This window comes from Rhinolophus sinicus, linkage group LG01 (genome assembly GCF_036562045.2).
Source record: "Rhinolophus sinicus isolate RSC01 linkage group LG01, ASM3656204v1, whole genome shotgun sequence".
In the NCBI taxonomy this organism is placed as follows: domain Eukaryota; kingdom Metazoa; phylum Chordata; class Mammalia; order Chiroptera; family Rhinolophidae; genus Rhinolophus; species Rhinolophus sinicus.
In genome coordinates, this window is record NC_133751.1 from 79,198,729 (window position 1) to 79,222,113 (window position 23,385).

The 23,385-nt window shown below is 42.4% G+C and overlaps 1 protein-coding gene across 1 annotated transcript; it reads right to left on the reverse strand.

Moving 5' to 3' along the window:
• Positions 1-4,110: 4,110 nt before the first annotated feature.
• On the reverse strand, positions 4,111-20,473 carry NIT2 (nitrilase family member 2). The gene is made up of 10 exons (XM_019756492.2): positions 20,338-20,473; positions 17,595-17,713; positions 15,837-15,957; positions 14,720-14,808; positions 10,728-10,821; positions 10,160-10,234; positions 9,019-9,097; positions 7,209-7,307; positions 5,862-5,917; positions 4,111-5,513 (listed from the first exon to the last, which is right to left on the reverse strand). The coding sequence occupies exons 1-10, from the start codon at positions 20,363-20,365 to the stop codon at positions 5,422-5,424; spliced, it is 852 nt and encodes a 283-aa protein (XP_019612051.2). The 5' UTR covers positions 20,366-20,473; the 3' UTR covers positions 4,111-5,421.
• Positions 20,474-23,385: the final 2,912 nt, after the last annotated feature.

Below are 23,385 nucleotides of genomic sequence, written 5' to 3' on the forward strand. Positions count from 1 at the left end.
GCAAATTGGTACAGCCACTATTGAAAACAGTATGGAGGTTTCTTAAAAAATTAAGAATAGAGCTATCATATGACCCAGCAATCCCTATTTCTGGGTATCTACCCCCAAAATTTGTAAATGCTTAATGTAAAGATGTATGCACCCTTATGTTCAGTGCAGCATTAGTCACAATAGCCAAGACATGGGAACAACTTAAGTGTCCTTTGACGGATGGTAAGGAAGATGTGGTACATGCATAAGATGGAATACTACTCAGCCATAAAAACTGATGTAACACTGCCATTTGCAACAACATGGATGGGTCATGACAGTATTATGCTAAGTGGAATAAGTCAGAAAAGGACAAGAACTGTATGATTTCACTCATGAATGATATAAAACAAAAAGCAATGAACAAACAGAACAAACCAAAAACAAGCTCATGCAGACAACAAAATGGTGGTTACCAGAGGGGCAGGGAGTGGGGGGAGGAAGACGAGGGTAAAGGGGTCAAATGTAGAGTAGATAGATGTCATATTATATAGATGTACACCTGAAACGTATATAATGCTATTGTCAACCAATGCCACCCCCAATATACCGTTTCCCCAAAAATAAGACCCAGCTGGACAATCAGCTCTAATGAGTCTTTTGGAGCACAACTTAATATAAGACCCATTATTATATTATATTATATATATTATAATTATATTAGACCTGGTCTTATAGTAAAATAAGACCAGGTCATATATTAATTTTTGCTCCAAAGACACATTAGAGCTGACTGTCCGACTAGGTCTTATTTTGGGGGAAACATGGTAAATTTAATTTAAAAAACTAAAAGGATGGATAGGAAAAGATATATCATGATACTAATTAAAAGATTGACTAGCATTATTAATATCAAAGTCATTTTAGAACAAAAAATAATACAGAGATATAGTTATTTTATAATGGAAAAAGGATCAATTCATCAAGATGACATAATCCTAAATATTTATGTACCTAATAATAAAGCTTCAAAACACGTGAAGCAACTGATAAAACTGATAGACAAATCCACAATTATACTTAGAGATAGCAATACCCCTCTGTTAATAACTTATGGAAACATTAGAAAATTAGTACAGACTTAAAAAAAAAAATCAACCAATGTGACCCAATTGACATTTATAACCAATGTGACCCAATTGACTACCTAAGAACAGCAGAATAAACATTCTTTTCAACTGCACACAGAACATTTACTAAGAGAGATCAAACTCTGGGCTATAAAACAAGTCTCAATAAATTTAAAAGGCTTCAAATTTTACAAGTATGTTATCTGGCCACCATGTAATTAAATATGTAATCAGTAACAAAAAGATTTAGGAAATCCCCAAATAATTAGAAACTAAATAACCCTCCAATCAAAGATAAAATCAAAAGGGAAGTTAAGACACTATTTTAAACTGAACAAAAATAAAAACATAACATATTAAAGGCAGGGAATGCAACTAAAGCAATACTTAGAAGAAAATTTATAGCACAAAACACTTATTCGAAAGGAGGAGAGGTCTTCAACCAATGACCCTCAGCACCCACTTTAAAAAACTTTTTTAAAATAGCAAATGAAACTCAAAATAAGCAAAAGAAAATAAGAGCAGAAATAACAATGAAATCAAATTCGAAAAACAGATCATCAATGGAACCAAAAGCTGGTTCTATGAAAAGAACAATAAAATTGATAAACCTCAAGCCAGAACAATCAAAATTAAAAGACAAAAATGCAAATTACCACACATTCCTCAGACCACTGAAGAGGAGGAAATACTTTTCCAAGTCATTTCATGAGTCCAGTAGACCCTGACACCTAAATCAAAGGTATTACAAGAAAAAATAAAACTATAGACCAACATCCCTTATGAACACAGATCCGAAAATTCTTAAAATGTGAGCAAATCAAATCCAACAATATATAAAAAAGGACCTTAATACACTGCAGTCAAGTGAAGTTTATCCCAAGAACACACAGTTGGTTTACCATTCCAAAGTCAATCAACGTAATTCACAATATTAACAGGCTAAAGAAGAAAAAGAGATATGGTCATCTTAATAAAGGCAGAAAAAGCACCTGAAAAAATCTAGCATCCTTTCCTGATAAAAACTCTCAGTACACTAGGAATAGAAGGGCATTTTCCCCAACCTGACTGAATGCATCCATGAAAGACTACATGCTTTCTTTCTCTAATGCAAATGTGTCCACTCACTGGAGGTCCTAGCCAAAGCCATACGCCAGAAAAAAATAAAAGGGAACCAGAATGAAAAGCAAGAAGCTTACTTATAGTGTCTTTGAGAATTAATCATCTATATAAAAATTCATACTATTTCCCCCGAAAATAAGACCTAGCCGGACCATCAGCTCTAATGGGTTTTTTGGAGCAAAAATTAATATAAGACCCGGTGTTATTTTATGTTATATAAGACCGATAATATAAAATAACACCTGGTCTTATATTAACTTTTGCTCCAAAAGACCCATTAGAGCTGATGGTCCGGCTAGGTCTTATTTTCGGGGAAACACGGTATAATCTACAAAAGTAAGCTGCTAGAGTAAGTGCGTTTAGCAAGATTGCAGGATACAAGATCAAATACAGAAATAAATTATATTTTACATACTGGCAGTGGAAAATTGCAAATTGAAGTTAATAAAACAATACTACAGCGTCAAAAATTTTGCGGTCCTTAGGGATAAATTTGACCAAAAAAAACCAACTGCATTAGTTTTTACAGTAAAATTACCAACCATTGATGAGAGAAATTAACAAAGGCCTAAATAACTGAGGAGGTATCTCATGTTCATAGATCAGTAGTTCAGTATTGTTGTCAATTTTCCACTAAACAGCTCTATACATTCAATACCATCCCAATCAAACTCCCAAGGCACTTTTTTGTATAAAAATTTACAACCTGATTCTGAAATTTATATAGAAATACAATGACTTAGAATAGTCAAAACAATTTTGAAAAGAGTTAGAGGACTAATACTTCCTGACTTTAAAAATTACTAATAAAGCCACAGTAATCAACACAGTTAGTTACTGGTGTAATGACTGACAAACAGACTGATAAAATGAGAGTCCAGAAACAGATCAAGATATTAATGGTCAGTTCATTTTCCCTAAAAGTGCCAAAGACAGTCGGTAACCACAAGATTGCCACGGGGATACAAAAGTCAGTTTGGGGAACGTAATCAATAATGTTGTAAAGATTTTGTAGGGTCTCTGATGGACACTTGTCTCATGGGAGACCACCTCAGGGATGATGTAGATGCCTGAACTCTGCACTGTACACCTGAAGCTGAACAATAACGAATGTTAACTACAATGTTATACATATATATAGTTACAAGAAGCAGAGTACAGCATTAGGAATAGAGACAGTGGAAATGTAATGGTTGTGTGCGATGTCAGAGGGATAGTGGATGGGGGAGGAGGGTTGTCACTCTGGGAGGGCTATAAATGATAAATGTCTAACTATTACATTGTTTTGTGCACCTGAAACTAATTTAAAAAATGTTAAAAAAATAAAACTGCCAAAGATACTCAGTGGGCATAGGATAATCTTTCCAACAAATGGTACTAGAACAACAACAAAAAGAATCTTGACTCTTACACCGTAAACAAAAAATCAATAATTCAAAATGAATTACAGACCTAAATATAAGAGAAAGTCTTTGTGACCTTGGATTTTGGCAATTTCTTAATGAATACAACATAAGAAAGACAAACTTCAAAAGAAAAAAATTGGCCTTCATGAAAATTAAAATACTTTTGCTCTTTAAACAAAATATAAACAATACAGATAAGCAAAGAAGCACATGAAAAAATACTCGGCATCATTAGTTCTGAGGGAAATACAAATGAAAACCACAATGAAGTAACATTACATGCCCATTAAAATAGCCGAAATTGAAAAGACTAATCATATGAAGTGTTGGGGAGTATACTGGGCCTCTGACAGAGTAGCTGCTGCTGGTAGCGATGTATAAAGGCACACTTCGGAAAAGTTTGGCAATGCAATACACATATGCCCCCATTATTTCATTCCATTCCTAGATATCTAACTTAAGAGAAATGAACAACTTCTACAAAACGTTTCTATAAGCTTTATTTGTAACAGTCCAAAACTGGAAATTCAAATGTTTATCAACAGGTGAATGGAGAAATGATGGTATATGCATACATCCATTCAATGGACTACTCAGCATAAAAAAGGAATTCTTGATGCATACATATGGATAAATCTCCAAACGATGATGAAAGACAAAAAATGTATAAATATGGTATAATTCCATTTTCACATAATTCTAGGAAATTCAAATGAATCTACAGTGACAAAGCTGAACAGTGATTTCCTGGGGACAAGAGGACTAGCTTGAGGATTATGAGAGGGCACAAGGAAACTTTTGAGGGGTGGGTATGTTTGTTACCCTGACTGAGAGGGTTTCATGGATGTGTCAGATGGTGCACATCTATTCCCACCTGTTTAAAGGTGTCATATTGGTGGCTGGAACCTGGCTATGGTGGAAGTATTTACACCACAGAAATGAGCAAACGTTACAACATCAGGGCTTTTTCTTAGGCAGCTGACTGTTAAACATTTAACGGCTCGCCACTAGCTACAACATACATAAATAAAAGTTCATTGGACTTAATTTTGAATCGTGCAAAAAATTTCTGAGAACCACTTAGATTAAATTTTGCCTTTATCAAGCTACAAAGTATTACTAGGGAGAAAAATAAAGAGACCCAGACACCCTTATCAAGAAATTCTTTGGCAGAGACACACATTGGTTGCCTCCACCAAATGCTGCCACTGCCATTCTCCCACAGGCTCATTGTTGAGACTTTTCTCCAAGACCAGAAGGGTCTGGGCTGAATCTTTAGCTCTTTTAAAGGCCCAAAGGCTGCTAGAGTGGCTGCCACCTCCAGCAAACACCAAGGATCCACATTTTTCTTCCCACAACTACTCAGACAACAAAAACGTAACTTTAAAGTGCTGCTCAAAAAAAGTATACCAGACCAAATTTTCTACATAATGGATTCCAATTCCAGCAATGAGGTAAGAGGTTTACGACACAAATACATTTGTATCAGGTCCATCACCCACCAGGATACCGAGACCTGATACTTTCACCAGCTGCTTTGGGGCCATTTACGCATGGGATAAGGTTTAGAGCCACGCCCTTCTGCTGTTCAATCGCAGCCTGAGGCCTTTCTTACTAACGTGGGATGGAGGCGACCATGTGCTGAAGCTCCAGCCTCTCAATAGAGTTCCCAGGAAGGGAAAAGGCTGAAATTAAAAAATAAAATAAAAATCTCCATTAAAGAATTCAGCAGGGAGTTAATTATGCTGCAGAAACGTATCTTCCTATTTTATGGCACGTTGGAAACATAAACCTTAGGGCTTTTTCGCAGCCACTTCATAGAGGTCTGATCGCTTCTGGCTAAAAATGGGGATTTGCTGGCGTATTTCAGCCATCTTCTTCAGGTCTGTAAAAACAGGAAATGCACTATTAGTAAGATGTAACTAAATCTTCACTAACCAAAGGGATTTCTTCCCCAGAGTGTAAAAATAACCAGAGCCTCAGCAAGTAACTTGGTAACATGGGCCTTGTCTAGCGGCACAGAGGGCCTGGACTGCCCCTGGAGTCACTTCAAAGGAAACCAAGAAAACTGAAGCTGAACTACAGCCCTCAGGGCTTGGCCAGAGAACCACGGATAAATGAGGTGGGGGGGGCGGGGGGAAGGAACCCCTCCAGGTGACGGGCTGCAGAGTTACGGAATCTGGCCCCAGGGCAATGGGGCCACAACACCTAACCTGTGCCGGGCAGACCTTACCTATGTCTGAATACACGATCGTTTCCTCAGTGCCAGCTTTGGCAAGGACCTCGCCCCTGGAAAAGATTCAGGGGAGAATGAGTGGATTCACTAATGTTGGCTGATAGTCAAGACCTCTCTCTGTTTTTCCTCCCCATCTCAAGGGCCAAAGGGGAAGGAATCTGAGATTTAAACCAAGGAGGGGTATAAACTTCAGTTTACCACTTAAGAAACTGTGTGGCCTTGGGCCAAGTCATCTGTAATCTCCATTCCCTAATCTGTGAAGTGGAAATAAGAGCTCCAGGATGACTTGGTGAGAAAATTGTGGAGTATGTTTTATAAACTGCTAGCCTGTTATCTACGATATAAACATCTGGGAACAGACCACATGTAACAGGAAGTGCCATCCCATGCCCGCACGAGTGCATGCCAGCAGGACCCCCTTACGATGGCAGTGTGGCACAAGGCTCATAATACCAGCATGGGCCAGGGAGCTGTGTCCTACACGACCAGACTGAGAAACAATAGCTTGAACCGGAATGGAGGGGGAAGGGGGAGGTGGAAAAAGAGGGGGGAAAAAAGAAATGAACCCTTCTCAGTCTTGTGACTGGTACATTTATCCTGAAATTATAGAAATACATGTGTGTGTGTGTAATCATACAGATGTATAACAAGTAGTATGACATAAATCCAAGTTCTGAAGTCAAAAATCCTAGAATCAAACACCAGTTCTAGGCACGTTACCCTGAACTTCAATTCTGCCATACACTGGGCTGAACGGAGGATACGTTCCTGAGGTTCAAATTAAGGCTGTGTGTGAAAGTGTTACGTCAGCTGTACAAATGCAGACCACACGGTGTGCATATCGGTGTATGACCACATGTGTATCTGGGCAGACTCTGATGCTGGTGTCACTGAGCAATACAACGCTTTACCCTCTCAGAGGACAAGCTCATACTTTTTCTTACTTGAACCCATCCTCCCCACTCTAATCATTATTCAGGGAGCAAAATCCTTACCCTGTAACTCATTTCTGCCCTAGGACCAGTCGCCCAGTCTAAATTTTAACCAAAAGAGTTTGGGAGCCTCTTTTACTAAAACCACGGACTGCTGCCTTGTTTGTCCCAGTACATGATCCAAGTCTGACTGACAATAAAAGCCAAGAAACTCAGAGGCCAAGCGCTCAAGCAGGAGAGCAGGACCATTTCTTTCTCACATGGTTTCCAGTGGAGGCTTCTCTTCGAGAGAGAGGCAGAGACCTGTCAGGCATGTGGGGACGTGGGGGCACGTGAGGGGCAGGGCTGGTCACGAATCAGGTGCCATCTGTCTGGAGTCCCTCGTGAGCCTGTCCCTGCTTAGGCAACTCACCAAGGATTCACGACAGAGCTGTGTCCCCAAGCGACATAGGAGGCGTTTTCATCCCGGGCAGGAGATGCCGTGGCCACATACACCTGGTTATCAACAGCCCTGTGTCAACGGACAGAAAAGAGGCGAATCGGACATTACAGACCTGCAACATTTTCCTGTTCTAAGTGTACAGATCCTCCTTTTAAAAACCAGGACAGGACAGACCGGCTCAGATGTGGAAGGAAACACCCAAACCCTGGAACCCTCTCCTCAAAGTCTCTTACTGCATAAGCCGGTTTGCCCCTGGGGCAATCTTGTCCAGCAGGGGCCATCCGCCAGTGTCTGGACACCGTCTGGATTGTCACACTAGGGGGATGCTGCTGGCACCTAGTGGGTGGAGGCCTGGGATGCTGTGCCACGTCCTACACCGCACAGGACAGCCCACTTGCTAAGAGTGACCCAGTCCAATGCCAGTACTGCCACCGGTGAGAGACCCTGGCCTGGGCCAACCTGTAAGACAGCAGAGCTTCTCTAGTTAATGAAAGTCAAGGTGGCCGCAGAGGATGGATTGGGCGTGCTAGCACTACACCTTGCAGGGCTTCATGGCACTTCCCTGCCAATGGTGGCGGTCCCATCACCTCAGATTAGACCGTAATTTCTGGTGCAGCCCGCATACATCAAGCCACCTAACCTGGGAGCCCTCTGGGCATAACCAACAGATCCATGCCAGGTTACCCAGTCTCACCCAAGCTTTCCTTGCTTTCGACAAGGCTGTATTATTAATACTCACGGTGTCACACACCCCTACCCCATCTTCTACTGTGCAACAAGCCAAACACCTTGATGCCCCCTCCAATCAAAATTACCATCATCTCTAGAAGTGAGAACAGTGGCTGCCTTTGGGCAGAGAGAGGAGAGTTCTGACTGGGAAGGAGCAAAAGGGAGCATTCTAGAGGATGGAAATGTGCTGTGTGTCGATCTTGGTCGTAGGTGGTTACATATGTAAAAATTCACTGACATGAAGACTTAAAATTAGTGCACTTTTCTGTAAGTATATTATACCTCAATGTAAAAACTTTTAGTGGAGAAAACCATCATCTCTGACCACCATTTCATGGCTGGCAGAACAGTTCACATTCACACACTCCCAGCCCGTTTCCCTTCCATGGTACATCCACCTCTGCTATGTGCCCTTCACCACTTCTTAGCCTTAGGGGACTTGGGGGACTAAGGAAACAGCAAGTGTGACACGCCAGAGATACCTGTGCAATGCCCAGGTTTATAGGTTAGAAGAACAAGGGCTCACAGTGAGGTTCTTGGCAGAGTATCTCTGGAACCTGCAGGCTGCTGTGGAGCACGGGGTGGGATAAGCACCCCGGTATGAACAGCTCAGGGGCAGCTGTGTGAAGGCCACCGACCTCTCCTGGGCTGTCAGGCTAAAACGGCCCCTGCTTTGCCTTGGCTTCTGGGGTTCTGAACATATACACTCTGGGTCTCTTAATTCTTTGTAAAAGTTGCTGGCAACTGTCTCAGACACACTGACCTGTATCTAATCAGAGTAAATGAACTTGATGCACTAAGTGCTCTTGGAAATGCAAAAATCACAGTCCCCAAAATCCTGAGTTTGGTGCTGTGGCTTCTGAAGAGAAGGTCGCCAATAGAAGCCTTCCCTTTGGGCTGAAAAATGAAGATTCATCTTTTTGAACTGCCAGGGCATTCTGAGTCATGGGCAGTATTCCACATCCGGAAGGTTGGTACTTTCGCCAAACTGGAAATCTTTCCACAAAGAAACACTGAGATGCCTGAAGGTGTGTTTGAGATGCTTTCTTACCGGCCTCGCTGAAGCAACTCCCAGTGAGCCGGTCCAGTGGTCAAATTGAAAGCTCCAGGATATACCAACAGCTGGCAGCCTTGGGGAGAGAAAGGCCGGAGAAGAGTGGCTGTAGGTGCACACCCAGCCACACCATTCCCTCCTTCCACTCCTTACCCAGTGGGCAACAAATTCAAACTTTCCCAAGCATAACAACGTGTCAGCAAGTCAGACAGTGTCAGCAGCATGAAGTTACGGCTCTGAATTCCTTTAGAGATACTCACATGACACAGACAGACACACGAAAAAGTGGTATGGATGACCGAAACCACAACATGTGACTTCACTTAAAAAAGTGAAGAACTGTCAAACAAATTTCTCTCAGCACCTGGTCAGCTCTGTATGGCCAAGGAGCGTGCTTTGTATGCTTTTCAACGGAAACAACGGCCAGAGGAGGTGCTTCAGTGCTTACCGATAAGCCTAACGAACCGCCAGCCCAGCGCCCATGTCTCCACCTTACACTGAGAGGCAGTCAAACCACTGCACCCACTTCACTTTGGCAAGTGCCAGTTGGATCAGAATGAGAGCAGCTTTGGCGGTCTGACAGGAGTGCTAATACCTGATCACCATACAAGGGGCTTTCTAAGTTCTCTCCTTAATCCTCACATTATTGCTACAAGGAAACTGCTCTAGAGATGAAATAATTTACCCAAAGTATCAGACCAGTTAGAAGATTTGCAACTAGAATCCAGATTTTCTGACTTGGCTGGGATCTTCCTGGATGGGAGGGCACTTCTTTTCTGCATCAAACGTCACTGACTACATTTCTCCTTTACCCAGCATCTAAGACTATTGAGTAGTGAAACCACGAGAGCACAGACTACATCTTCATTTCTACTGGGCTCCAAGTGACTCTTCCCAGACACAGCAGCAGGAAGGGCTCAAAGGGCAGAGCAGATGTTTAGGAACGTGGCTGCTGACATAGCTGCACAGTGTGTTAATTAAAACCTCCAAAACTCCATACTGCCCAAACACAGCAGAAGTCTGAGAAGCTAGATGGGGTGGAGAGAGTAAGACTCCTCCAGGTTTTCCAACGAAGGGCTCCCTCTACCTACAAAGGCCAGTCCAGACTCAAACCTATGGAAGTGTACTGCTGCCTCACCTCTCTGTGCGTAGATCTGTGCAAGCTCTGCAAAGCGCATGTCGTAGCAGATGCCCAGGCCCACTCTGCAGTAAGCTGTTTTCCAAACAGAAAATGCACAAATGAAGTTAACCTCCCGCAGCACGGCATGGCAGGGTAAAGCTCCTGATGTAAGGATCACAAAATACTGATGCAGATACAGTAACACAGGGCCCATGGATAGAGAACATTTATAAGCTTATCCCTGCTTGGACTTCACCTCATAAAGACGTCATTGATGTCGGCAAAGCAGAGATGAGAAAGATAATAAGCATTCATTTAGAATGACTAAGTGAGAAGTATTCAATCATGGCCAAATAGGTCCACTCTGGAAGCTACCATACCAACGGGAAGCTGTGACCAAATGGAAGAGCAAAATGATGTGAAACCCTTGTTCTTCATTCAGCCCACCCTCTAGATCTCTGCCCCTCTCACTTCTGGTCTTTCAGTCAGGTTACGTAAAGGAGCTGAGAAGGGACAAAAGAGAAAACAAAGGAATACCTGATCCTCTTCTGAGACTGCTAAAGGCGTGAACTTATCTGGTACGTACGAGTCTCAAATGTGGAGAAACTATCACCGGGACTCAATGTTTTAGATTCTTGAAATGTAATTTTCCCAGGAACGTCAATGTCAAACAGATGGAGCTGCGTCACAAACAACGGCTTTGGTTACCTCGCTTCCAGCAGGGTTCATGGTGGTAGTAACAAATATCTTTCCATGGCCAGACACGGGGAGTACCCTAAGATCCACTGTACGAACAGCACCCCCACCTTCCCACAACCCACCCCACAATCTGACTGGCATTTAGGCAAAATGAATTTTAACACAGGAAATGGGAAAAATGATGTTCTAGGTTTCAAAATCCTTCTGTGGTGGTGTATAAATCAATGTCTAGGTTTCTTACGGGAAGCAATTAATGTGTTGCTTTTTATACTCAATGTAAATGCTAAATGATAACTCCTCACAATCAGAATCAAAATGACACACTGGCAGGAGAGGTGTAGAGTAGGTGAGCAATTAGAAATAGGTAAAATTTTGCAAATCAAATGTAGTATAAACATAACAACATATCACTTCCAAATTAGATTTTGATTTATCACACCAACAAAATAAAGGAGAAAAGTTATATGATCATCTTAAAAGGTGCATAATGAACATTTGGTAAAGTTCTACATCCATTCTTATTTAAAAAACAAAAAAGAAAACTCTTCTAGGAAGGGAACTTCCTTAATCAGATAAAGAGTATCTACACACACACCCTAAAGAAACACTGTAATGGTTAAATACAGAAGGTGCCAAAAAAAATGGATACACATTTTAAGGAAGGGCAACTGTATTAATTGTAATACTCAATATGTACCCATAACAAAATGAATACAAGTCACGTCTGACTTGTGCAATTACAAGACGTGCTCACAGTGGTTACCATCAGCGTCCAGACACTTCTGATTACGGCAAACAGCTGCTTGAGCATAGATAGCATCTCTTAAACTGTGTATATTTTTTTGGCATCCCCAGTATTAAAAGCCTTCTATTAAGATCAGGAACAAGACAAGGACGACCTGCTATTCAACACTGTACCAAAGGTCCTAACAAAGCAAGGCAAAAGAAAGGAATAAAACATATAACGATTAGAAAGAAAAGAACAATCTATTATTCTCAGATGATATAATTGTGTACCTAGCTCCAAAGGAAATCTACAGACTATTAGAATGAGTGACTTTAGCAAGGTTACTATATACAAGGTCAATATTTTAAAAATAACTTGTACTTCTATACACTAGCAAGAAATAGAAAACGAAAGGATGCCAAAAACCACCAATGAGCAATAAATCTAGCAAATGAGATATAAGACTATATAAGACTATACCCAAAAAACTATAAAAACAATGTGAGAGAAATATTTAAAAGCCTAAATAAATGGAGGGATATATGCCATATTCATGGACTGGAAAACTCAATGCACTTCAAAGAATGGGGTTAATATTATAGCTCAATTCTGGCTCCTCTTCCAGTAATGGCAGAGTGGTTCCTATCAGATCTACCAGCTTTCTCACAGTAACTAAGGACTGTGGACGAAACGAAAAGCACAGCTATTTAAATGCACTGGAGAACAATCAAAATCAGGCAAGAACTGAAGGGAAGCCAACACCTGGAAGAACGAAATAGCACTGGGTGAGTTTCCCCTGTGTTCACAGCTTGTAGTTGGAAGCAAGGCCCCAGAGGGTGCGAGAAGTGAGTGGTGGTGCAAATACCCACAATCGTACTGGCTTGCAGAACCAGAGGATAGAGTTTCACAGCAGCTGGAGAGTTAGGGGGAAATCCTGAAAAGGAGAAGGCCAAAGAGGAAGAATTCAAATTCTACATATACAATCTGCCCAAATCTCTGGTTTTAACCCCTGAATTAAAGACGTATGTGGCAGACTCCAGGCAGCCCAGCTAACAACTGTAGAAAGAACAGAGCAGCTGAAGTTGCTGCCCACTGCACAAGGGAAACAGACTTTGGTGTTTTGAGCACAGCCATGTTAACTACTTGCGAAAACAAAAAAAATCAACACTTTTCAGAGAAATATAATAGAAGCTAGAATCTCAACAACATATAATCTAACATATAATAAAAAATGACTAGACACACAAATAAACAGGAAAATGTGACCTACATTCTAAAGAAAAAATCAGTGGAGCAGACCCCAACCTGACCCAGATGTGGTGACTGATTACCGAAGCCTTTAAAGCAGCTATTGAAACTAAGCTCAAGGGTGTGTGTGGTGGGGAGCTCTTAATGAATAAACAAATAGAAAGTATCAGTAGAGAAATAAAAGCTATAAAAAAATGAAAATTTTAGAATTGAAAAATTAAATATCTGAAATATTTAAAAATTTCACTGGATTGGCTTACAGGATACTGGAAATAACAGAAGAAAAACTCAACGAACTTGGATAGATCAACAGAAACTGTCCAGTTTAAAGAAGAAAGATAAAAAAAAAGGTTGGAAAAACAAAGAACCACAGCCTTGGTGATCTGGTTTGGTGAAACAGTATCAAAATTGGAATCCTATAAGAAGAGAATAGGACAGTAAAATATTTAACAAAATAATGCCCCCAAATATGGTGAAAGTGAAATTTACAAATTCAAGCACAAAGCAAGACAAATACCAAGAAAACCATCTAGGCACATCAGAGTCAAAATACTAACAATGAAAGATTACAAAATCTTAAAGGCAGGCAGAGAAAAAAACAAATTACCCAGAGGGTAACAACAATACAAACCACCACTGACTTCTTATCAGGGAAAAAAAAAGGTTAGAAGATAACTGAGTAGTCTCTCAAACTGCTGGGGGTTAAAAAACAACAATAACAACAAAAAAACCCAAAAAACTATCAATTCAGAATTCTATTTCACCAAAAATATCTTTCAAGAATGAAAGCAAAATAAAGATATATTCATAAGTAAAAACTAAGAGAATTCATACCTAACAGATCCTCACTACAAGAAAGGTAAAAGAGGTCTTTCTGTTTGAAGGTAAAATACCAGATAGAACTAGGATATTCAGAAAGAAATGAAAAATATCAGAAATGGAAAATATCTGGGTAAACATAAAACATTTTTCCTTTTCATTTCTTTAAAATACATGACTACTTAAATAAAAATGTTTTGTGGTATTTATAATGTATGTTGATGTAATACGTATGCTAACTATAGCATACAGAATGGAGAAGAGGTAAGAAATGGACCTATATGATTGCAAAGTTCTTAAATTTCGTATGAAGCAGTATAATATTAACTCAAGTGACAAGATAAGGGTGCATATTGAAATCCCTAAGGTAACAACAACAAAAAAGCAAAGAGGTATAATTTTAAAAGCCAACAAATAAATCAAAATGGAGTTCTAAAAAAATAATTAACCTAAAAGAATGCAGAAAAGAAGAACACAGGAAAAAACGGTAAATGTATATATGCTTAAATCCAACCATAATTATATTAACTATAAATGGAGTAACACTCCAGTTAAAAGGCAGACATTATCAGAATGAAGAAAAAAAGCAAGGTTCTCCTTGTGTTGCCTACAAGAAAACCATTTTAAATATAAAGACACATATAGTTTGAAAATAAAAGATTAAAAAAAGATGCACCATACAAACAGTAAGCATAAGAAGCCTAGAGTGGCTATAGTAATATCACAGATAAAATTCAAGACAAATGTATTACAAGAGAAAAAGACATGATGATAAAGGGATCAACTTACCAAGGAGGACTTAATAATCCTAAATGTATATGCATTTACTATTGCAAAGTTGTCAGCTCTCCCCAAAGTGATCTCTACATATTCAGTGCAATCCTAACTAAAATTTCTGTAGGTTTTTCCTTTGCTGAAATTGATAGGCAGAGTCTAAAATTTAAATCAAAATGCCAACAGCCAAGAATAGCCACCTGTGTCACCCAGTCAAAATTCCTGATGTGTGTACAATACAATGAGAGGAACCAGGGGTCTTCACAGCAAATTCTCAAGAGGCAATGAGATTTACCACGTTCCCTTCTTACCTTTCTGTGCTTTACCAGTAAAGTTCCATCAGGTCCAAACACAGCACAGGTATTATATAATTTCCCAGCATCCTCTTCAGGAATGGAACCTTTTATTGAGAGGAGAAACACAGTCACAGAAAACATTCTGAATAAAAAATTCTTTTAGGTTAACTGGACAAAGGTTTGACAAATTGTTACTTGGGTCCAATAATAAAGTTTAGTATCTTCTAAGGGTTATTTAACCATGATTTCCTTTTCATCTTGAATACAATCTTTCAGAGATAAACTCCAGAGCATAGATAAAATATAATTAGGTCAGATACCAAAGATGAGTTTCAAAAATAACCAAACGGCTTCTGAATTCAGCTTTGATCTTGAGCAACATTTAATCTGAAACACTGGAGCAACATGGGAATTCACTGTCAATTGAACTTCACCAGGTTCTGCAATATAACTATCCAAAAGGCCTCAAGATGGGAATGTCAGTGCACGTCTTTCCTATCACTGAATGCAGTTCCCACAGTTCTGTCTCTTCTGGCTTTGCCTTTTCTCCTTCCTCTTGTTCAGGTCTAATTCTTATATAGCATAACAGAAATAATTTTGTTTGTTATATTTATAAAACAGTTTTACTGTACTGATTTTTATTTAAGCAAATGCACATCTTAAAATTTATTTCAACACCATGTAAATAAATCTACCTTGATCTATATGGCATCTTTATGGAACAAATTTGCTTAACCCTGTTATCAGTATAATGGAAGACACTCAGAAACGGTTTTTCTTTCCACATTTCCACCTGCCCCTGGACTCCCACTCCTTCTCCATGGAAAATCATCAGTTTCACCTTGGTGCAGGTCCTACGATATTTACTATGTCTTGCATACATAGCTACATATAAAAATCAATAACCTTCCTTTGTGTGTGGGATTAATCTGAATGGGAGTACCCACTTGTGTATTGAATTTGGCTCTTTTTCCACTGAACAGTGTGTCTGGAAGATCTATCCACATAACTGCATATAGATCTACTTCATTCTTCTCAATGGCTAATTTGTATTCCATGGTTTAAATGTAACAACAAAAATTATTCAGATATTTTTAATGTTTAGACCATTATACCAAGGGTAGGAAGTTACCTCCAATAAGATATATGCTGCACTCCTTTGCTACTTCAGAAAGCTTCTGTGTGGATTCACCGGGAATTTTCTCTGCATATTCAGGAAAATAGTTCGTGCCATATGGAGAATTAAAGCATTCCTAGAATAGTGTTGGCAGAGGAAAAAAAACATCAAAACACCCAACTGATTTAAAATTCTCCTGTGAGAATACATAGCTGCGGCTTCTAACTCTGCTCTCAAAGGGGTAAAACACAACTGATGAGAACACTGACACTCCAGGGCTATGAAGCCTGTGGTCACAGGTAGCACTGAGCAGCTGGCTCAGGTGGGGCTGGAGAAGTCCCGAGTGCTCCCCCAGAACCCGGTCACCTTGGCAGAAGGCCAGGACTGCCTTTCCCATAGTCCGCAGGAGAGCTGAGTCCCCACCTCCGGCACCCAGGCCCCACTACAACTGGGCTTACTCGCAGGACTTTGGGTGTTAGGATGAATCCACAGGCTCAAAACTGTATTATTAACTATGTAAAGCAATAAGGCCTGTGTTTGAAAAAATACAGAAACTTTGAAAGCCACAGAGGTTAAGATAGCTCCTCATGTGCAAAATGAGCTATCCCTAAGCTCCCTTCTAGCACTATCATTCTGATCCTGCAAAATCTCTCATTCCCCAAGATGTCTGTCTTCAACAGCTCAGTGATGAAAGAAAAACAACCTACTAGACTTCAATTCTAATTCATTCGTCTAGCATTTGTTGAGATTGCCTGTGCCACACACTTTGCTAGGAAACTAAAGTCCGAGGATCACTAGCTTGTCCTAAACACGTGTTAGGTAGAGAGGCACATGCTAAATCCAAGTGCTTCCACTCTTGGTCTTTAGACTCTGATCTCTGGCAACATAAACCAACAAGAGATCATAATTAGGGTACAAGTACAGGTGAGTCCCATGACTGGGGCTGTAAGGAAGACTGGATTAACATTAAAATCTAGAGCTCCCTTGTTCAAGATTCCTCCTCACTGGCCACATCTGTGATGGCCTGCAGCCTAAAATACGAGATGGCCCTGAAAACGCTCTAGTCCATCTAAACAGGGTTTGCAAAGGGCTGCCTCCTCCCCATGCGGTGGGGGTGCAGGGCGGGGGAGGTGGCCGTGTAGAACAGTCCCACGCAGCCCCAGCAGGCCTCTGCCAGTGGAAGAAGCAGTAGATGCACGTCCTGACACATGCAGGATGCTTCTCTGGAGCTAACCCCCAACTTGCTGACAAACAAACGCGGTGCAACCTTTAGCTGGTTTTGTTTTAAAAGAAATCACCAAGTAAAGAGATGCAGAATCCTACCGGCTTACTACAAGCTACCGCATTTAGGAAGATGTAGTAGCCTGTAGTAAGCCAGCAGGAGGCCACAGGCTTCCTAAGTGTCTCTAACAATTTTCGGTTTTCAACAATTTTTTAAAAATGTTGGAGGCTTAGCTTTAAAATCAATACATCCTGGTCCTGTAAAGACTTAATTATAGAAGAAGGAAGTGTCTGAGGCTGAGTATTTTAGCTTTTAGCTAAGTCCCTCAGCCTACTAGGATTGTGAACAGAGCAGGTGAGCCTAAAGACCTGTGACCACGTTGGCACGTCCTACAACAAAGACCCATGCTTGGATCATCTTCCAGACAAACATGGAACAATCCTGGAGCCCCAAAGGACTTTGCTGGACACACAAGAGGAAAACCAGAGCTAGCAGACACTACTCTGCTGGGTCAACAGTTCCCAAAAAGGGGTGGGAGCCTCCATACTTACTGGCAGAGAAACTATTTTGGCTCCTTGCACGGCTGCCTTCCGGATAAGGCCACAAGCTCGAGTGAGGTTATCTGATTTGATGGAAGAAACCTGAAGTTGGATGAGGGCCAAACGGAAAGCTGAAGATGAAGAGAAAACAGATATCAGAAGATCTGACTGCTGAAATCAGAGTAGCAGTTCTCAACCTGAGGGCAATTTTGCCCCCCACCCCGACCCCCAGACATCTGGCAATGTCTGGTGACAGTTTTGATTGTCCTAACTGGTGGGGTGCTACTGGCATCTAGTGGGAAGAGGTCAGAGACACTACTACACCTGCCGCGATGTACAGGGCAGCCCCTCACAACAAAGACTTCTCCAGTCCCAACTGGCAACAATGCTGAGACAGAGTAACATCCATGGGCACAAGAACCTGAGGAGAAGGAGGCAGGGCCAGCTTCTTACTTACAAATGAGAATATGCTTGAAGGAAGACAACTGGGTTTGAATAAAGAACTATTCCTTACTGTTTGATCTTGGGCCTTGGGCTTGCCTGATCCAGGCACTGAGCGCAAGCCAATGCTTCTGAAGAAGGGAAAGATGAAGTCCACCATGGCTACTGATGGCTTCCCCTCTCCCCTATCCCACCCAGAAAGGCAGCTGTCCTTTCTGCTTCAGGTTTAGGACTGCCTCACATTCTGCAAATCACCCAGTCCACAGAGGGGCTACAGCAGGGAAATTTCACCACTGGGGAGTACTTGTCACTTCGTTTCCCCAGCTGTAAAATGAAAATAACGATGACTTTGAAGGTCTCCAGCTGTGTATAATATTCATCAAAATCTAACAGTGAAGGACGTAATCACCCAGGGAAAAAAAGAATATGCTAAGTGCAAGGATCAACATGGGAACAAGATAAGGAATGTGCCTGGTCCTCTACACATACAGGCATCTGTGAGGTATCGTTAACACCACTTGGTAGATGAGGAAACAAGAGGCCTGCAGGGGAAAGTTGCACAAAGTCAGTGAACAAAGTAAGTGGCATAGCAACAATCCAGGCCCAAATCTAGAATTGTAAATGTAAAGCAGTAAGGCCACTGTGGGGATAGAGTCCCAGAGAGCAGTTTCCAGGCTCTAGGCCTCACGTGGAAAGGTGCTGGCTCGGGTAGTGGATGGCCATCAGCTGCCCCTAGTTGGCCATCAGCTGTAACCAGTTAGCCAATTAGCCACTGATGTAGCTGCCGCGACTGCGTTGGTTGGTCAGTCAGTTGGTTGGCAGGCAAAGAAGCTGACAGCAGGTTGCAGGTTGTGTGGATCCAGCCTCCAGTGAGACTATAGTGGTATGACTCCCCTACCTATGGCTCCGTGGGTGTTCCTTTTTGGCCTCACCATATCCTGCGTTCTCATGTGGGGAGCCGGAGCTGAGACCCCACCTGCCGCCCTGCATGACAAATGGTGCAGCGAGCAGGGTCCCCCGCACGACAAGCACCTTGGTTGTTTGGTTGGTTTCTTTTGCAGGGGAGAGTTCCTGTAACTAGAAAACACTCCTAAGGGATGTCAAATCAACACAACCCTCAACCCCATTAAGAAGCACAGCTCTTAGGTCGTCGGCCTGTCATGCCCGGCCTCTTCAAAGATGCCAGTCACACCCAGAGGGAGGTGTCTAACAGGACTTCTATATCACAATCCTGAGCACGCCAACTTGCACCTTGGTGCTCTAGGATGAAATGAGAAACAAAGAGCACTTCCACAAAAGCCTCACAAAACCTCGGTAGGGGCAGTTTATGTCCATTTTACCAGTCAGGAAACTGAGGTCCAGAGATTAAATGACTTGTTGACATGGGAACCTACTGACTTAAGTCAAGACTGTAATAATCCAGGTCTCCAGACTGTGAGTACAGAGCACTCCACTGCCTCATGTAATATAATCTGACACAGGCCTGGGGTGGGGGGTGGAGGCAAATAAAGCTAGAAACTCACCCCTGGGGCTGAACCAGGACGGGGATGTGTAATTAACACGCAACACCCAACCTTAAAGCTCAGTGTTCAGATGCAGAAACCACCTTCCCAGTTTTTTGCTCAGGAGAGGAAGGCATTCTAATGAGTGTGAGGGGAGGTGCAGTGTGGAGCCAATTACCCAGTCCTCTTACCACACAGGCCAAATCAAAGAAAACAGGTGCTTTCGTTTCACGTGACAGGGCACAGCCACAAACAATTAGGGCTGATGCCTTTGCGAAACCCAAGTTCAAAAAATCAATCTTAGGTGAAAAGGGTGAAAGCAACCAGGCTAGATAGTCCCGCTTCTAATGCAAAACCTAACAGTCTCCAAGAATTCCACAGGGCAGAGGCTCTCACACCGTAAGAAATATCGTAATTATAGTTACAAAAGGCTTTACTGAAAGTGTAGAGGCGGGGGGACGGGGGGGTGGGGGTGGCTTGCATTTTACGCAAACACCCGCCCCTCCCGCGCAGGTGAACTTGACAAAACAGGGAGCTCCGGAACGCACCTACAAGCACTGCCTCACCCCACGCAGGAGCCCAGTGGAGAACAAGGGGCAGGCCCTTGACTCGAAGCCCTGAGGCTCCCGCGGCCGCCTCGCCTCCCTGGCCCGCCCGCCCTCTCCTCCCTCGCCTCGAGCCCCGCGGACACCCGGTCAAGGCCACGGCCGCCGCGGGGACAAAGTTCAGAGGCGAGGGTCTGAGTCGGCGACACCCGTCGTCTGCGCCGCACCCGAAGCCTCCCCTCCGGCTACGGTGGTCGCGATACTTACTGGCCATAGCTCTGCCTGGAAGCAGCATGCGCCGAGCGGGCTGAGCCTAGTCCTTCGGTGGACGCGGACAGCGCCGTGAGGGGTGGGGCAAAGGCGCGCCGGAAGGGGAGGGGCAGAGCCGTGTCGTGGGGGCGGGGCAAAGGCGCGCCGGAAGGGGCGGGACGCGACGCCCGAGGTTCCGCCTCCTCCCAGACTCCGGGCCCGCCCGCTGCCCTGGGAAGGTCTTCCTACACGCTTCACCTACTAATCAAATGCTGTTTGCACTTGGGTGGAAAATCGGGAACAGGCTAATTACTACGAAGTCGGGAAAAAGGAATGCCTCGAAAGGCAAAGGGACAAAGAGGGGGCAACCTAAGGCGGGGGGTTTGCTTGTGTATGTTTCACAACCGGCCTCCCATTTTCCGCAAAAGGACAGAATCTCTTGCTGGTTGGATTAGCTGCGCGACCAGGGTAATACGTGAGCTGATTGCCTTGGGCTATTTGAACAAATCGCTGTGACGGGGATGGAATTTTCCTGGTCAAGACGTCAGTGGGATCTGACTACTAGGCTGCTACGTAGTGAGGGAAGGGAAAAGAAAAACGAAGGGCTCAAATTCAAGATATTCAACAATTCAGTCCTTTAATATATTGAAATCTGTTTGCCAATATTGCTTTAGAGTTTTTGCATTTATATTAGTGAAGATTGCTTCTGATTTTTGTTTGTGCTTTTGTCAAGTTTGGGAATCAAAAATTATAAAAACTTCCTATCCCTTTTAATGCTCTGTAATAGTTTAGATCATATTGATATGGGTCCTAGTTTTTAAAAAGAGGCTATAAGACCATTTTTAGATTAAATTAGAGACACTTAAATATGAACTGGATAGTTGATGCTTTAATGAATTTTGTGTGGTAATGGAATTGTAATTATACCAGACAACATCTTTACTCTGAGGAGATACATGAGGTATTTAGGGTGAAGTGTCAGCCATCTGACTTGAAAATGCTCAGCAAAAAGACAATATGTACTGATATAAAGCAAATAAGGCAAAATGTTAATTATTGAATGTGCGATGAGGCTATGTAGCTGTGAAATTTTAAACTTTAAAACTTTCATAATAAAATGTGAGAGGGATACAGAGCAATTAGGGGTTTCTGCAGCTTTATCAGACGATCTGGACCAGGCTTTGTAGCAGGAAGGTCTTTAATAACCTTTTAATTCCTGCTATGCTTATTAGCCTATTGAGGTTTCTGAGTCAATTCTGGACGCTGACAATCTTAAAAAAATAAATCAACCATTTCATTTATATTTGCAAGCTTATTGCCATAAAGTTGTATTTACCAGTGGTTCCAAACATGGCAAGACATGTTATTGGAACATCCAGGTGGAGATTCCCAACAGGCAGTTGGGAATAAACCTCAAGCTCAGATGTCCAGGATGGAGACTGATTTCACGTCATCAGCAGTTCAAACTAAGACAAAGCTCTAAATGTGAATGACAACAGGCGAGTGGACTGTGAACAGCACAGGCAGAAGAGGGGCCTGTGGAGCCTGGGAAGGAGCCAAGAGGTACCGTGTTTGCCTGAAAATGAGACCGGGTTTTATGTTAATTTTTGCTCCAAAAGACTCATTAGGGCTTATGTTCAGGGGATGTCCTGAAAAATCATGCTAGGACTTATTTTCCAGTTAGGTCTTATTTTCAGGGAAACACGGTAGCAGAACAGGAAAGGGCCATCAAGATTAAGAGCCTCTGGGTGCTGTGTTCCCTACATCACATGCAGGGAAGCTGCTGACTTGGAAAGCGGTCATTTCTAAAGAAGGGAAAGGTAATACAAATGAAAATTGTTTTTGAGCTTTCCTTTAGAACTTCGAGGGCAACATGGAAAAGCTAGTTGCTGGGTTCCAGTTCTGCCTCTGCCACTAATTTGAGGTTAACACCTAGGGCACTTCACTCTCAGGACCTTTCCATCACTTGTAACACAAAAGGATTTAGAGGCTAGAGGAGAGGCTGAGTTTGTGCAGCCCTGCTGCCACCACTCCACTCCCTGCCCCTTCAACTGCAGCAGATCTGCCTTCATGTTTCTGTGGTCCCTTTCATCTGACATTTGAAAAGTGGCCAAAGAATAAAATCACTAAACTAAATGGATCTCTAAAGCCCAGCTAAAAAGCTGGTATTGCTAACCATGTCTCACAGCTTTAATGACCATTTCCAGGCTGGCACTGGTCAGATTTGACTGAGGAGCTATTCCAGCATCTCGAGCTGCCTGTAAACCATCTCGGTTTACGTGTCTTGACATAAGTTCAAACTCAACAGTCTGAAACTACATCTGTCATCTCTAAAGGAGCTTTTCCTCCCAGCTTTCCTTTTACTTACAGGCACCACCATTTGTGCTATTTTCCAATTCTCGCTGCTCCCCATCCCCTCCCCCCAAAAATGTAGGTCACTTCTGTGTCTCTCAAGTCTTTTATCCGCCACCTCTTGTCAGGGACAGGTCCCTTCTTACTCTCCTAATTGTCGTGTCCAACACAACACGGGCAGTGAGGGTGCGAAGGGGCGGTTTGGGTTAAGTGTTTAAGAAAGAAACAAACAGAGACTTAATGCAGTTAAATCTCTCCGAAGGCCAGGGGTCTCTCAGTCTCAGAGGACTGGAGCCCAGAATAAGGCCGACTGAAGGTTTTTATTGATAGGTATACAAAAACAAGAAAGAAACATTGTTTCTTACATGGTCTGCGAGACTCATACATCATAGCAGAAAAATGTTTATTCCAATCACCCTTTATCTATAAACAGCCGAAGCACAAGGTCCCATGATGTCTTACCTAAGGTATGTACCTTTTCAGGGTCAAGTCTCTCATATTGTAACAGCTCTTTTGAGATAAGTGGAGAGAACTGATCTTTGTTGTCCTCATGACTGCTCTCACAAACAGGTGCAAGGGAAAAGCCAGAGCCGGCAACAGCTTTTCCCAGGCAGGGGGAAGGGGAGGCAAGGCCCCTTCTCATATTTTTCTAAGGCAGCTCATTGGGGGTCCCCACTCGGTTCCGCCTGGCTTAGGTTGTATCTCCCGTGAGAT

Bases quoted from the DNA above. Each gene is read 5' to 3' on its own strand.
- NIT2 (XM_019756492.2), bottom strand. From the start codon at position 20,365: ATGCTGCTTCCAGGCAGAGCTATGGCCA. The intron at 10,822-14,719 runs GTAAGAAGGGAA...TTTGTGACGCAG, and splicing joins TACTGGTAAAGCACAGAAAG to CTCCATCTGTTTGACATTGA. The intron at 7,308-9,018 runs GTAAGAAAGCAT...CCGTTGACACAG, and splicing joins GAGTTGCTTCAGCGAGGCCG to GGCTGTTGATAACCAGGTGT.